Source organism: Erythranthe guttata, chromosome 14, assembly GCF_056151865.1.
Source record: "Erythranthe guttata isolate IM_541 chromosome 14, IM_541, whole genome shotgun sequence".
Lineage (NCBI taxonomy): Eukaryota > Viridiplantae > Streptophyta > Magnoliopsida > Lamiales > Phrymaceae > Erythranthe > Erythranthe guttata.
In genome coordinates, this window is record NC_142546.1 from 25,507,872 (window position 1) to 25,522,173 (window position 14,302).

The 14,302-nt window shown below is 36.6% G+C and overlaps 5 protein-coding genes across 6 annotated transcripts; 2 read left to right on the forward strand and 3 right to left on the reverse strand.

Annotated features, from left to right (window-relative positions):
- Positions 1 to 2,194: 2,194 nt before the first annotated feature.
- LOC105959586 (cypmaclein) lies at positions 2,195 to 2,994 on the reverse strand. Its single transcript, XM_012983729.2, has 3 exons — positions 2,833 to 2,994; positions 2,661 to 2,715; positions 2,195 to 2,559 (listed from the first exon to the last, which is right to left on the reverse strand). The coding sequence occupies exons 1-3, from the start codon at positions 2,908 to 2,910 to the stop codon at positions 2,378 to 2,380; spliced, it is 315 nt and encodes a 104-aa protein (XP_012839183.1). The 5' UTR covers positions 2,911 to 2,994; the 3' UTR covers positions 2,195 to 2,377.
- Positions 2,995 to 4,259: 1,265 nt separating this feature from the next.
- Positions 4,260 to 6,510, forward strand: LOC105959582 (flavanone 3-dioxygenase). The gene is made up of 3 exons (XM_012983725.2): positions 4,260 to 4,837; positions 5,593 to 6,021; positions 6,105 to 6,510. The coding sequence occupies exons 1-3, from the start codon at positions 4,466 to 4,468 to the stop codon at positions 6,372 to 6,374; spliced, it is 1,071 nt and encodes a 356-aa protein (XP_012839179.2). The 5' UTR covers positions 4,260 to 4,465; the 3' UTR covers positions 6,375 to 6,510.
- A 33-nt stretch (positions 6,511 to 6,543) lies between these two features.
- On the reverse strand, positions 6,544 to 7,104 carry LOC105958829 (uncharacterized). Its single transcript, XM_012982832.2, has one exon. It carries the CDS (start codon positions 7,057 to 7,059, stop codon positions 6,661 to 6,663), a length of 399 nt encoding a protein of 132 aa, XP_012838286.2. The 5' UTR covers positions 7,060 to 7,104; the 3' UTR covers positions 6,544 to 6,660.
- A 1,190-nt stretch (positions 7,105 to 8,294) lies between these two features.
- LOC105959583 (uncharacterized) lies at positions 8,295 to 10,146 on the forward strand. 2 transcript variants are annotated; one of them, XM_088814232.1, is made up of 5 exons: positions 8,449 to 8,795; positions 8,862 to 8,964; positions 9,146 to 9,208; positions 9,404 to 9,478; positions 9,599 to 10,146. In XM_088814232.1, exons 1-5 carry the CDS (start codon positions 8,581 to 8,583, stop codon positions 9,950 to 9,952), a joined length of 810 nt encoding a protein of 269 aa, XP_088670358.1. In that variant the 5' UTR covers positions 8,449 to 8,580; the 3' UTR covers positions 9,953 to 10,146. The 2 variants fall into 2 exon arrangements, with proteins under 2 accessions (XP_012839180.2, XP_088670358.1); XM_012983726.2 differs by having other exon boundaries at positions 8,295 to 8,964.
- A 328-nt stretch (positions 10,147 to 10,474) lies between these two features.
- On the reverse strand, positions 10,475 to 13,378 carry LOC105959581 (tubulin beta-1 chain). The gene is made up of 3 exons (XM_012983724.2): positions 12,694 to 13,378; positions 11,456 to 11,725; positions 10,475 to 11,369 (listed from the first exon to the last, which is right to left on the reverse strand). Exons 1-3 carry the CDS (start codon positions 13,091 to 13,093, stop codon positions 10,690 to 10,692), a joined length of 1,350 nt encoding a protein of 449 aa, XP_012839178.1. The 5' UTR covers positions 13,094 to 13,378; the 3' UTR covers positions 10,475 to 10,689.
- Positions 13,379 to 14,302: the final 924 nt, after the last annotated feature.

Genomic DNA, 14,302 nt, shown 5'->3' on the forward strand with positions numbered 1-14,302 from the left:
TCGCCAAGTTTGGGCATCTCACCCCAGTGGTTCGTGATCGCCTCATCCTAAATGGGGGGCTATCCCACCCTAAAGTTGGGCATCTCATTTCAAGGGTGGTACATCCACTTACCTTCCAACCCCAAGGGGTTTCACATCCCATCAAGTGTTTCACGTCCATACTTCAAAAAAAAAAAAAAAAAACAAAGGGGGTCTAACGCGCACGCACGAACCAATGGCACAACCGTGCGCATCTACCTCAGACCATAGGTCTCGAGCGCCTCATCCTACAGTGGGCAGTTATCCCCATCCTAAGGTTGGGCATCACCCTTACCTTTCAACCCCAAGTGGGTTCACATCACATCTCAAGAGACGAACATCTCAAGAGACGAGTATAATCTCCCTACTCAAAAAATAGAACATCCCCAAGGGGGTGCACATCCCATCTCAAGGAACAAGTATAATCTCCCTACGCAAAAAATAGAACATCCCCAAGGGGGTGCACATCCCATCTCAAGGAACAAGGATAATCTCCCTACTCAAAAAATAGAACATCCCCAAGGGGGTGCACATCCCATCTCAAGGAATGAGGATAATCTCCCAACTCAAAAAATAGAACATCCCTAAGGGTGTGAATATCAACCAAAAAAAAAAAAAAAAGAGGAGTAAAATCGCGCACGCGAGACCCCAGAAGAAGATGAAAAAACACAAGAACAAGAAGAAGAAAAAAAGAGAATAAAAAATAAAAAGGGAGAAGATGCAGCCGAGCCGCGCGCGCGAGCCGAGCCAAGCCGCGCGCGCGGCTCCACTACGAAAAAAAAAAAAAAAAAAAAAAAACGGAGAAAGCTCGCGTGCACAGCACGCGCGCGTGGCGCCCACGCGCCCGCGCGTCAGCAAAGAGAAAGAAGAAAAAAAAAAAAAAAAAAAAAAAAAAAAAAACAGAAAAGTAACTGGGCAGTCTGCGCGCGTGGCAGCCACGCGCTCACGCATGACGCGTGCGTGTGGGCCACGCGCCTGCAGCAACTCTTACCATATTAAATCAATTCTCTTTCTCTCTCCATCATAAATGATCGCACGCCTCCCCATGCCAGCTCTTCATTCTCTCTCTACGTGAATTCTATGCCCGCACGCCACCCCATGTATTTCTGGGCAGCTTTTCACTCTCCCTTAGTGCATTAAATGCGCGCGCACATTCAACTCACGGCACTAGGCTAGCGCGCGACCCACAAAGATCACGTAGCCAACAAGATCCGTGCAGTTAAAAAAAAAGGGGCCATGAGTTATGATCAATTTAAGAAAAAAACGCATCTTATTTAGATAATTACATCTATCCTTCAACTATGATTTTTTCTTACACTATCATCTAGATTTCTTAGAATGTGCTCTAGTTTGAACTCGTTTTAATTTGTGTAAAAAAACAATTTCTGATGCACTACAATCTCATATATATATATATAAGCCAAAAAACACATATTATGATCATCTTGCTTTGAAATGTGGAGTTCGAATGAGATAAAGCGAGTACAAAAAGTGATTATATTCGAAGATTCCACTAAATTTAATTGAATCCGCAAATGTGGACGTGTAAGAAGATTTATAGTTGAGGGGTAATTACCCAAACAAGATACGGGCGGTTGAATTAAGCAATTAATTTTCAATCATAAAACCATTTTATATGATGTTGTTATATTGATTAAAACTTACTACATTCATTTTCAATCAAATTATTGTGCCAAATGATAAATTATTGGCCTTAATTTAATTTAATCATTAAGCGTATTTTTAAAGTGTGTACTTTTGTTTTCTGTTTCATTTTATATAATTAGATTAATTATTATTTTTCTATGTTTAATTTAATTTACTTAAAGTTTTTTGAAAATTTGTATAAAATTAATAAATAAATATGAGAATGAATACGTATATATTAGTTACAGTATTTGTGTTAATTAATCTAATATTTAATCATAAGATTAAAGCTTATGATTAAGTTGAAACTTTATGTTATACAAATAGTTTGCCTACTTTCTTCATTGCAGATCTTCAACGTTTCTCTACTTTCTAAGTTGTGGTAGTCTTGCATATATCTCTACTTCTATTGCAGTTAGTTTCTTTATTTATTTTTTAATCTATTACCTATTGCATTGTTTGTAACTAACTATTAACTTTTTCTTTTCCAGTTTACAGATTAATTATGTGAAGCCTTTTATTTACTCGATTGTAAAAAGATTCTTAAGTTTTTATTCAAATTTATTTTGCCTACTTTTTCATAATTTGTTTCATAAAATTCATCTCACTCCAATATTTTGCGGATTGGTTTCATTTTGACTAGCTATACGTACAAGAATATATATATATATATATATATAATGTATAGTATAAGAAAAGTTGAGATAATTCTTCAAGGGCATTTCAATTGGGCACGGTGAGTGGTCATGTTGGCGTAGCAGGGGCAGACATCACGGTTGCCCGAAGTGCCCGGGGGCACACAGTTGCACCTAGCGCAGCACGTGCCACAAGCCCTGTGGCACACCTTCTTCCTCGAAGATAACTGGCACCTTCTAATACATTCCTTACCACAATCTATACATACATACATATATAATCGTATTAATTAATAACGAAATTTCACCACGTTCCTAATTAATTATACCGATATCTAATTAAATATTTATATCACTAACCTATTTTTGTATCAAGTATTAGGAGATCGCGTCCTTTCCCATTCACGTTATTCACCTGCAATTTTGATAAACGGCAAAATCTCTTAATTAATTAATGGAATTAAGTTTACAACGAAAAATTCCATTTTTTTTTTTTTGTATAAATCAAATATATATATATATAAATATATACCATTTCATGTGCTTGAAACATGGAAATAAATAAGAGGGCGGTAATAAGGGAAACAAGCAAAGAGGTGGATGAAGCCATGGCTTACAATTATGCAATTATATTTGTGTGTGTGTGTGTGTGTGTGTGTGGTGTGTGTGTGTGTGATGAGATGAGTTAGAAAAGGTTGGAATTTATAGTGTGAGATTAGGAAACGTCTGGAATTCAGCAACTTTTAATTTTCCTCAATTTGTGATAATATTGTTATTTATCTAATACCTAAACTTCAATAATTGGAGGAATATAAATTAATTAATTAATTAAATCAAGTAAGTGGAGAGGGACAAGTGATGGGCGGTTTATTTATTGAGAATGAAGCATACCTTATATTGCATAAAGTGTTAGCTATATCTCATTGTATTTTATTTTATTTTACTAATGTACGTAACTGATTCTATACTAATAGATTAATGAGATCATTAATATATATATAATATGCTTTTTTTTTTTATGATATATGGTGAAATTAAATTTAAAAAAAAATGTCAAAATCAAAATGGTTTGATAAGGGCTAGCTAGGCTGCCTAGATTTATATAAGTAGCTCAAATTTCCAGCCTGGTGCGCGGTTGGTTAAACATAATTAATTTGCTAATTAATCACAAATTATATTAAGGTGGTGTTTGCAAATGCTTTTTGAAAGTGATTATGCGGTTTTTTTTGCTCATAATCTGTTTTTAGGTGTTTGCAAAATCAACTTTTGCTTTTGCTTCTCTTAAAATAATCTGTTTTAAGCTATTTTTTTAAAAGCACCTATAACCCTGCTTTTTCAATTTTAGTTCATTTTCCGAAATATTTGCAAACACCTCCAACTTTTAGAAATAAGCACTTAAAACTAATTTAAATCACAATCACTAACTTCTACTTTTAAATAATCATTTGCAAACACCACCTAAGTACGGTTAAATTATGTCATTTTACTACAAATTCAGCTAAAGTTACAAATATTAAGGCATATGAGAGTTGACAGCTCGGTAACCCAGCTGTAAATTGTCATGATTCTAGATTTATGGATTTATATATATATATATATATATATATATATATATATATATATATATATATATATATATATATATATTGCTCTTTTGCATGCAATATTTCATGCAATTAGGTCATGAAATTGATGAGGAGTAAAGGCGTAAAAGAAGTTTGGCGAGTTTTTTTTTTTAGACCTTGAAATTTGGTTGGGAAGAAATTAGAATCAATAAATTTATGACAAAATATACTCGAAAAAGACGAAACATAGTATTGAATTCGTGACTGCTCATTGAACCTATTGCATATATTTGTAGTACGTGAAAATCAAATTAGGTAACGAAAAACCTAACAATAACTTACTATTCGTCTTTCTTTCTATATATTATTAATAATTAACTCGCATTAATTAATTAAACCAGCTTATAACCTAATTAATAAAAAGATTAAATTAAAAGGAAGATTAGGTAGGAACCATCGTGTGGCTCTAGCTACAACCACATTCCATTCTCCTCTCAATATATACTAACCCCATATACCATCTCTTCAATATGTGAAAAAAATCAATTACCCGTCGAAAAGGGTACAAAAGGAAAACGAAAAAAAAAAAAAAGTGACGAAATGGCAAACGGAGTTACTACTATCACTATAACAGCACTATCCGAAGAGAACTCCCTCGATGAAAAATTCATCAGAGATGAAAACGAGAGGCCAAAGGTGGCGTACAACCAATTCAGCGATGAGATTCCGGTGATATCACTTGCCGGAATCGAAGAATCGGGCGAGGAGAGGGCTGAGATATGCCGGAAAATAGTGGCGGCGTGTGAAGGGTGGGGCATTTTCCAGGTGGTGGATCATGGGGTTGACTCTGACGTAATTGATGACATGACTCGTTTGGCACGTGAGTTCTTCGCTTTCCCCGCTGAGGAGAAGCTTCGTTTCGACATGTCTGGCGGGAAGAAAGGTGGTTTCATTGTCTCTAGCCACCTTCAGGTACGTAGTAGTTTTATCATCTCTCAATTATCTTACGTTTTAATTACGGTCGTAATCTTGTGAAATAATTAACGTATACGGAGTACATTAATTTGTGTTTCGGTGACTAAGTTATGTAAATTTGAACACTTCATGACAATTGTTTCAATCAACAAAGATAAAAAACAAAGGGTAATATAATAATCTGACGAACCCCGATTTTACGGGCTAGTGCACAAAGTTCAAACGGTCATAATCTTTTACTCGCAATCTATCTACCTATATTTCTGGCCGTCTATCAAGACAATTCGAAATATAATGATCATGCTATTGTTGTGAGGGGCTTTCTTGTACAAAAAATGCATTATTTTAGCCCGGCCAGTTATTTACCGAATACTCTCGAAAAAAAAAATTAGATTGTATCGTGTATATGGTACGGTGTACCGCGGTCGTTCGTAGGTGTAATCAAGGAGACAAGCAGTGTGACATCACTAATAAGCTTGTCAGGGAAATGTACATGGGACACATCACATGAGTTAAAAACAAGAAGAATTTAGAATGGATAAATAGATCACGTACTTGTGCATGGCTGTGTATGGTATGTTTAAACCTACTTCCTCTGCACGCATTGATATTAAACACTGTTAATTAACTAAATAATTAATGTTCCATTTAATAACCACCAACCATACACTTAAACCCTAAATAGAAACAAATCTTTTTTCTTTTCTAGTTTTAATTGATAAACATTCCAATATATAACAATTTTCGTAAAGGGTGAAGTTGTGCAAGACTGGCGCGAAATAGTGACGTACTTCTCGTACCCGATCCAAGCCCGAGACTACTCAAGGTGGCCCGACAAGCCCGAATCTTGGTGGGCCGTGACCGAAACCTACAGCGAGCAGTTGATGAAACTAGGTTGCAAACTGCTCGAGGTTTTATCGGAGGCAATGGGTCTTGAAAAGGATGCACTGTCCAAAGCTTGCGTGGATATGGATCAAAAAGTGGTTGTCAATTTCTACCCAAAATGCCCCCAGCCCGATCTCACATTGGGCCTGAAGAGGCATACGGATCCGGGTACAATCACTTTGCTGCTCCAGGATCAAGTGGGCGGGTTGCAGGCGACCCGAGATGGTGGGGAAACATGGATCACTGTTCAACCCGTTGACGGTGCTTTTGTGGTCAACCTCGGTGATCATGGTCATGTAATTAATTAAATTAATTCCCTCACCACTTAATTATTATATTTCAATTTAATTATCCATTAATTCAAATTTTTTTTTTGAAGTATCTAAGCAATGGGAGGTTCAAGAATGCAGACCATCAAGCAGTGGTGAATTCAAATAGTAGCAGATTGTCTATTGCGACTTTCCAAAACCCGGCCCCACAAGCTGCGGTTTACCCGCTGAAGATCCGGGAGGGAGAAGATCCGATAATGGAGGAACCAATCACCTTCTCGGAGATGTACAAGAAGAAGATGGCGAAGGATCTAGAGCTTGCTAATCTCAAGAAAATGGCTAATAAGGATAATATCCAGCTTCAAGATATTCTTGCTTGAATAATAATTAATTATTAAAGCATAATTTGATTCTTAAATCGAATTAAACTATATAATTAATTATTATGGTCTGTACTATTTATAAATTATTATCTATGTTTTTCATTAAGCAATGTAATAAAATTAATCTTTTCAAGAACCGGTTTAATTAATTAATTAATTATGAATGTGCAAACCATAAAATTTAATTAATGCATGGATCAAAAGTCAAAATTAATTACAGTCTCAGCTATAATTGCCAAGTACAGCTTATTTGATTATTTTATATATATAAATTACAAAACGTCTAGAAGAGCCTAAACCAAGAGGAATGAAAAGAAGACTGATAATGAACCATGAGAATAAGCAGAAGCAAGAAGAGCAACAAACGCGCCACCGGGGTACCGTCCTCCGCCGCTTCGTAGACGACAGGCTTGGGCGCTCCGAAGTTGTAACGCAGCATCTTGTGGCGGAGCATAGTCATGTTGACGGCCAGAACCACCACCAACGGCAGCAACAGGAGGCCGAATCTGAAGCCAGACTTGTTCCTCTCAACCCTTTCCTTTTGCTCAAACGAAGTTTCGAAGTAAAGTAAAACGATCAACAGCACGGAAAACACGACCAACGGCAACGGCGGTGCAGATATGGTGTCTAGGGTTTGGTCTTTCCAGCTTATGCCCTTTCTCTCTCTTACAAACCAACCCATGTTTCAGTTTCTCTTTTTTTTTTCCTTCGAATAATTATTGTGAGATATGGATATATATCTTAGCTGAATCGACTTGTGCACAAAAAAGCTGTAATGGATCGATTCGAAAGTGGTCACTGTATATACTTTATGCTTTTATTCGATGATGATAGAATTTATTGGATAATATTCAGTAGATCATTATATATAAATAGTTAGTCTTCATTATATTTTAGATATCTATTTACATATAAAATGAAATTTTTAAGGAATATAGTGTACAGTCGGACTAAGGTAATTAATAATGTGACGACACGTGGAGTGCATGCAGATAAGAGTGGAGTAAGTAGGAGGAATGACGGTTCGCCTGAAACTAAGCTTAAGCTTATTTGATGCTAACTTTGTGACACGTGTCATTTTCTGGACCCCGTATATTATTCAAACATTATTCGATATACGGTCCAACTTTTCTTTATTCTTCTATCTTTCATCATTCCAATAAATCGTTCTTTGAGTTTTTATTAATTTTCACTAAATATATTGAGGATTGTGTGATCAGATATTCATCGTATTTCTCTTGTTAATAAATATATAAATAATTATTTTATTATACACGTAGGCAGGTAAAGTTTAGTCCAAGTTTGGGCCTGCAATACCTTTATTTGGGCCGAAACAAAAATCTAGCTCCACTTGTTTGGGCCTTTCGTAATTAATTATAGATAATTCCAGCCGATATAGGCCACGGAGTCCACAATCTATAATGCACTCTTCGGCCCAATTATTGTAAATTAAGTATTGTAATAATTATTATAATATATATATATATATATATATTACACTATTATAGTAAAATTTATTAGCGATATTTAAACTATAGTCTTCATACGAATCTAATAATACAAATCCACTTCGCAAATGATTATATAAACTTAATTGTTATAAAATAAAATTTATCCGCAAAAAAAATAAAGTAAGTAATTGATCACGCAAGATTCGCATACGGTCAAATTTCCTTCGACGACTACCTCTTTTGACCGTCGGATTTTAAACTTTTTATAATTATAAATTAGCAGGAATAAAAAATAATAATAAATTAAGAAAATGAGATTGAGATTATTTTATATTTAATTTTACTCACAAAAAAATAATTTTCAAAATTATATCTGCATTGACTTAAAAGCGCGCACAATTAACATTATTCAGTGATGCACAAAGTAGCAACTTATGTAACCTGGGAAAAGAAAAGAAGAAAAGGAGTAGCAACTCTTGACACCATATATAATATGGCATAAACCCTAGGAGACCCCTCCATCTCTAGTTGACGGACACGTGGCACCAGCCACTCCCCTCTCTCTCTCTCCCCCATATTTTCCCCTTATTTTCCATCAAGGCAAAAATACAGCCCCCTGTTTCTCTCTCTCTCTCTCTCTCTCTACCCACATTGCCGTTTTCCTTATCACGAAATTACATTGAAGAATTTCGAGGTTTTCTTTTTTTGCTTAGAAACAGGAAAATAAAAAAGAAAAAAAAAACGAAGAAATAATGAATCACAGCAGCATGAGTAAAGAGTACACTGTGTTAGCTTCTCCGACCAAGGATGAAACCACAGTTGCTCAAATCCTACTCGATCTCAACTTTCTATTCTCCTTAACTGAATCCTTGTCCAATTTCAACTGGACTTGCAGGCGTAGGAGATCTTCCTACGATGCGGCTCCACCCTTACGCCGTGGTCCCTCATGTCCATCGCCGTCGATTCGGAAGACGGACGACGGCGGAATCGACGAGAGAAAGCCGCCTATCCAAACGGAGGAGTTCGTCAACGAGAAGAGCGGCGCCGCCCGCACCACCGCCAGTCCCGACACCCCACTCTCTTTCTCCCCCAGCGATACCGACCAACACTCGTCAAAGAAAAATTCCAAGAAAAGGGTATCTAATTTTCTCCAAAACGAATACATAAATAAATATTTTTATTTATTTGTATAGAAATTTGTTTCTCATTCCTTAATTTTAGCCGTTTCCACATCTCCCATGTTTCTCGGATATGTTTATCTGTAACTACCCCTAATTTAGATATAATTAATAAACTTTAATCACTGATGATTTGTAGCCAAGACAAGATTATATTGAAATGATACAAGGATTAACCCAGCGCAAGGACTTGCTTCGAGGGGTGAGTTTGTAATTTCTCCTTTTTTATCCAACAGTCAATTTGTCTTTTCTTGATTTTCTCCCACATTATCTTATCTTTTTTCCTATGAGCAGCAAAACATTATTATTATTATTATTATTATTATTATTATATTATATTATTTATTTATTTTTACACTAATAATGATTTAATTGTATTTTTGTCAATTATAAACAGGAGATTGAGAATGTGAAGAAGTATTACGACAAGTTGAAGGCCTATAATTCAGAATTAAAATCAATGAAACAAAAGGTATCATATTAATATTTTTCTGGGTAATTTTAATTTTAATTTAATTTTAATTTTGTTATTAAAAAATATTGGATTTATTTAGTTTCCAATTTCAATTTATTTATTTATTTATTAACACAGGTGCTAAATACTTACCCAACAAAACAAGATCTCCAGATGTCAGTAGGCGTAGGGATGAATCCTGGAACCGAATTAGCGCACCGTTATCGGATTCATCAACAGCCGTTGATTGAAGATCCAACGGTGCATATGTTTCAACACTCTGTTGGCCCAATCACCAGCCAGTTATTATACCCACACCCGGGCCCACATGGGTTCGATCTTAATATTCCAGCTGATGAGGCGTTCGGAGAGGAGCCATCCCAGCCGTTGGATTTGAACAGAGCTCTTGTTGATCAACGGGCCAGATTCGCTGAAGCTAGGAGGATTAGGAGAGAAATAATGAAGACCAAGTCCTCCATCACCACGAGATAATAATGAAACTCACTATTTAATTTGTGATATTTTTATTTAATGGTAAGTTGGTAACAACTTGTTACAATAGGGTATAATTTACTATACGGGACTACAGTTTATTAACATATTCTTTTTCTATTTTTGGGTAACTTGTAAGATTTCATTTGACTTTGAAAATTTGGATTATATTTTTATTGCATTAATTATGGAAATTAAGGTTGTTAATTTGACTAAGAGATAATACTACTTGTTAAGGAGTGTGATTGTGATATTTTGTTATTATTTTTGATATTGTTGCCATGATTAAGGCTGCATTTAAGATTTTTTATACTGAGGCAAGTTTTTGATATTACATTTTCCTTTTTCTTTTTCTTTTTTTATTTTATTTTTTATTTATTACTTTTCCAAGATTTTTACTAGGGTTCTTCTATAATTTCAAGAACTGGACTGTGTCAACGGTTAATATTGGACAAACAAACCAGACAAATGGACCAATGGCTTAAAACAAATCTTACACATATAAACTAATGAGGCAACAAGTGTACTAAAAACAATACTTATAACAAACAAATGCACAAATAGTACTCAACAATTAAAAACCAGCTGAAAATGCAAGAAAAGTTCAGGTCTCAATCGAAAAAAAAAGAAACTAAAACTTAAAGCAAAAGACATAGATAATTGTTCAATATTAGAAACTGATTACTAAGAAAGAAAACAGTAATAATAGTAGAAGTAATAGCAGCCACTTTTTAGGTTTAGCCCTCGTATTGCTCTTCGACTCCCTCCTCTTCGTAATCTTCCTCCTCGTCTGCAGTTGCATCCTGGTACTGCTGATACTCCGCCACAAGATCGTTCATATTGCTCTCAGCTTCGGTGAATTCCATCTCGTCCATACCTTCTCCAGTATACCAATGCAAGAAAGCCTTACGCCTGAACATAGCTGTGAACTGCTCGCTCACCCTCCTGAACATTTCTTGAATCGAAGTCGAGTTCCCGACGAACGTGGACGACATTTTCAGACCGGTTGGAGGAATATCGCACACGCTGGACTTGACATTGTTCGGAATCCACTCGACGAAGTAGGACGAGTTCTTGTTCTGGACATTGAGCATCTGTTCGTCGACTTCTTTGGTGCTCATTTTGCCACGGAACATGGCGGAGGCTGTTAGGTATCGGCCGTGGCGTGGGTCGGCTGCGCACATCATGTTTTTCGAGTCCCACATTTGCTGAGTCAGCTCGGGGACTGTGAGGGAGATGTAGTGCTGTGACCCACGAGAGGTGAGCGGAGCAAAACCCACCATGAAGAAGTGAAGACGTGGGAAGGGGATTAAGTTGACCGCCAGCTTTCTAAGGTCGGAGTTCAGCTGCCCGGGGAATCTCAAACAGCATGTGACACCACTCATTGTTGCAGAGATCAAATGGTTCAAGTCACCAACTGAGAATAAAATAACGAAACAAAGATTAGAAATTTCGCTTCAATACTTCAAATATATATTGATATGAAAGGTAATAGGTAGTTACAGCTAGGGGTGCTGAGCTTTAAAGTCCTGAAACAGATGTCGTAAAGGGCTTCGTTGTCAAGAACCATGCATTCGTCGGCATTCTCGACCAACTGGTGAACTGAGAGTGTGGCGTTGTAGGGTTCAACAACAGTGTCGGAGACCTTGGGTGAAGGGAAAACAGAGAAGGTGAGCATCATCCTGTCTGGATATTCCTCTCTTATCTTTGAAATCAAGAGGGTACCCATGCCAGAACCTGTGCCTCCTCCAAGGGAGTGACACACCTGGAACCCTGGCAAAGTGAAAACAAATTTCAAATGCTCAATATTAGTAAAATCTCTTTTTTTAAGCTATAGTTAGAGACAAAAATTTAGCTATTGCAAATTGATGACTGACTATTAATTGAAAAACACATACTCGAATATTGTAATCCTCTAGCAACAGAAATTACAGAATCCATATGCCACGAAGAAGAAAAATGTGCAGGTAAATAGTAAGTAACAATTGATCACAGTTGTTGCATAGAAAGAAACCGCTATATGAATATTTGATTAAACCGACAAATACATAAGCTCTTTTAACATATTATGTAGTATATTTCCACATACCATGTATAGATTAAATTAATTGAACAAATAGTGAACAATCTCTAAAATAAATTCAGTATATTCGTTGATCCATCAAAAGGTACCGACAGCTGTGCACTTTGGCCAAATTATGTTACTAGATACATCTAGTGATGCCTGGTCAATGTCAGTAAGTTTCGACTTTGAAAAAGAAATGCAAGACCGAAGAGATCCACATACAACAAATTTCACCGACAATAATAAGAACAATTTCAACGCGATTGACAAGCATAATTTAAGTATTCACAATCAGAGTTTGGATATAATGAAACAGAACTTCGATCCAGAGATGCACAAACTAAACAGGAGATGTTTCTGTAATCCCTAAAAAAAAGGTATCCATGCATTGTGCATATATAATTCAATACAGTGTGGATATCTTACACCACCAGATTTTCACATATGTTTAATATACGCGTCCGTTGCTCACTCACATCAATTTTCAAATAAAACATACTTCGATTTGACAATGCCATTTGGGGATCTGAAAATGATTCATCAATCAAAATTCTAGAAGAAGAATCAAAACTATATTCTAAAAACATGCACATGAATGTACTAATGCACAAATGAAAAAAAAAAAAAGGTAGTGCATTATTTAGCAACAGAAACGGCGACGAAAACTAATTCAAACCTTGCAAGCAATCACAATTTTCTGCCTCCTTCCTGACAACATCGAGCACCGAATCAATCAGCTCCGCGCCTTCGGTGTAATGCCCCTTGGCCCAATTATTTCCCGCTCCGGACTGGCCGAACACGAAATTGTCGGGTCGGAAGATCTGTCCATACGGGCCGGATCTGATAGAATCCATGGTCCCAGGCTCCAGATCCATGAGCACAGCGCGTGGGACGTACCTCCCACCAGATGCCTCGTTGAAGTAGACATTGATCCGCTCCAACTCCGTGGCGTCGGAACCGTCACCCTTGTACTTCCCCGCCGGATCGACGCCGTGCTCATCGCAGATCACTTCCCAGAACTTGGACCCGATTTGGTTCCCGCATTGCCCTCCCTGAATGTGAAGAATTTCTCTCATTTTTCTTTCCTTACTTTCTATTATTCGCTGCTGTGTATTCGGCGTTGTGCAATGTGCGCGGTGGAAGTGTAGAGAGAGAAAGAAGAGAGAGAGAGAGACGGAGAGAGAGGGGTAAATGGAGTAGAGGGGAGACAGATATTTGAAGAGGCCCGCTAATTTCTCTCCCTTCTCTGCATTTGTCAAATTTTATGAGAAAGTCGTGTTTTGAGGTCAGAGTTGAAAATAGGGGGATAAATCGTAAGTCGCCATTTGGATCGTTGGTTTTTAGGTGGAATTGGAGAGATTGGAGGGAATATTGGGGTAGAGAATTACTATTAATCAATTGCTGGCATGTGACCTTGCCGGCTGTCAATTATGTGGTCATATTTAATTCAAGCATTTTTGGTATATTAATATTGCAAGTTTTGTCTTTCATCTTTCAACCTTTTTGATACCACAGTTGAATTTTATTTTTATTTTCTACAATAATTATGTTTACATTTATAAATATTGCATGCATATAACTAAGAGTATATTATTAATTTTTATATATTTTTCAAAGGAAATGGGGAGACATCACAGCCTGTCCAAATCTTGATTTGAATCTTTTGGATCATGACAAATAATTAATTTTTATGAGGAAATGGAAATAATACATCCAATTTAATCATTTTTTTTTATTGAACTGTTTAAAATAACAATCCGATAGTGTATAATAAATCAAAATTGTTGCATCTGGTCCATTTATAATGAGGCCTAAATGGTCATTCACGAAGTAATATGAATGAAATAGGCCCAGAGTAATGAACGATCAAATGAGAGGAAGCCCACGTGTTCCAAGAAACATTCAAAAAGAAGTGTCGGGTAAGGATTTTCTGGCGTCAGGACGGTCAGGAGTCAGTCGGAATCGTGGAGAAAAATATTATAGTGTATAGTGAAAATAAGTCTGTACGTGGATACTGTATTTATACCCGGCACAGGGATAGGTTGGTGAGTCTCATGTTCTATCGTTAGTCAGATCACACAGGGGTGATGTGATATATGCGGATTAATGTACTCGTTTATTGAGGGTGAACATCCTCGTTACTTGCGGTTTGGGTTAGTTTAATGGGGCGAGTTCATTGGTGTTGCCGTTTCTAGTAGTAGGATGCTTCCGGTCAATGTCAATCGCATGTCTACCCCACATGAGGCTAGTGACCGGCTTTATGGAGTATTAGTGGGCAAGTTAAG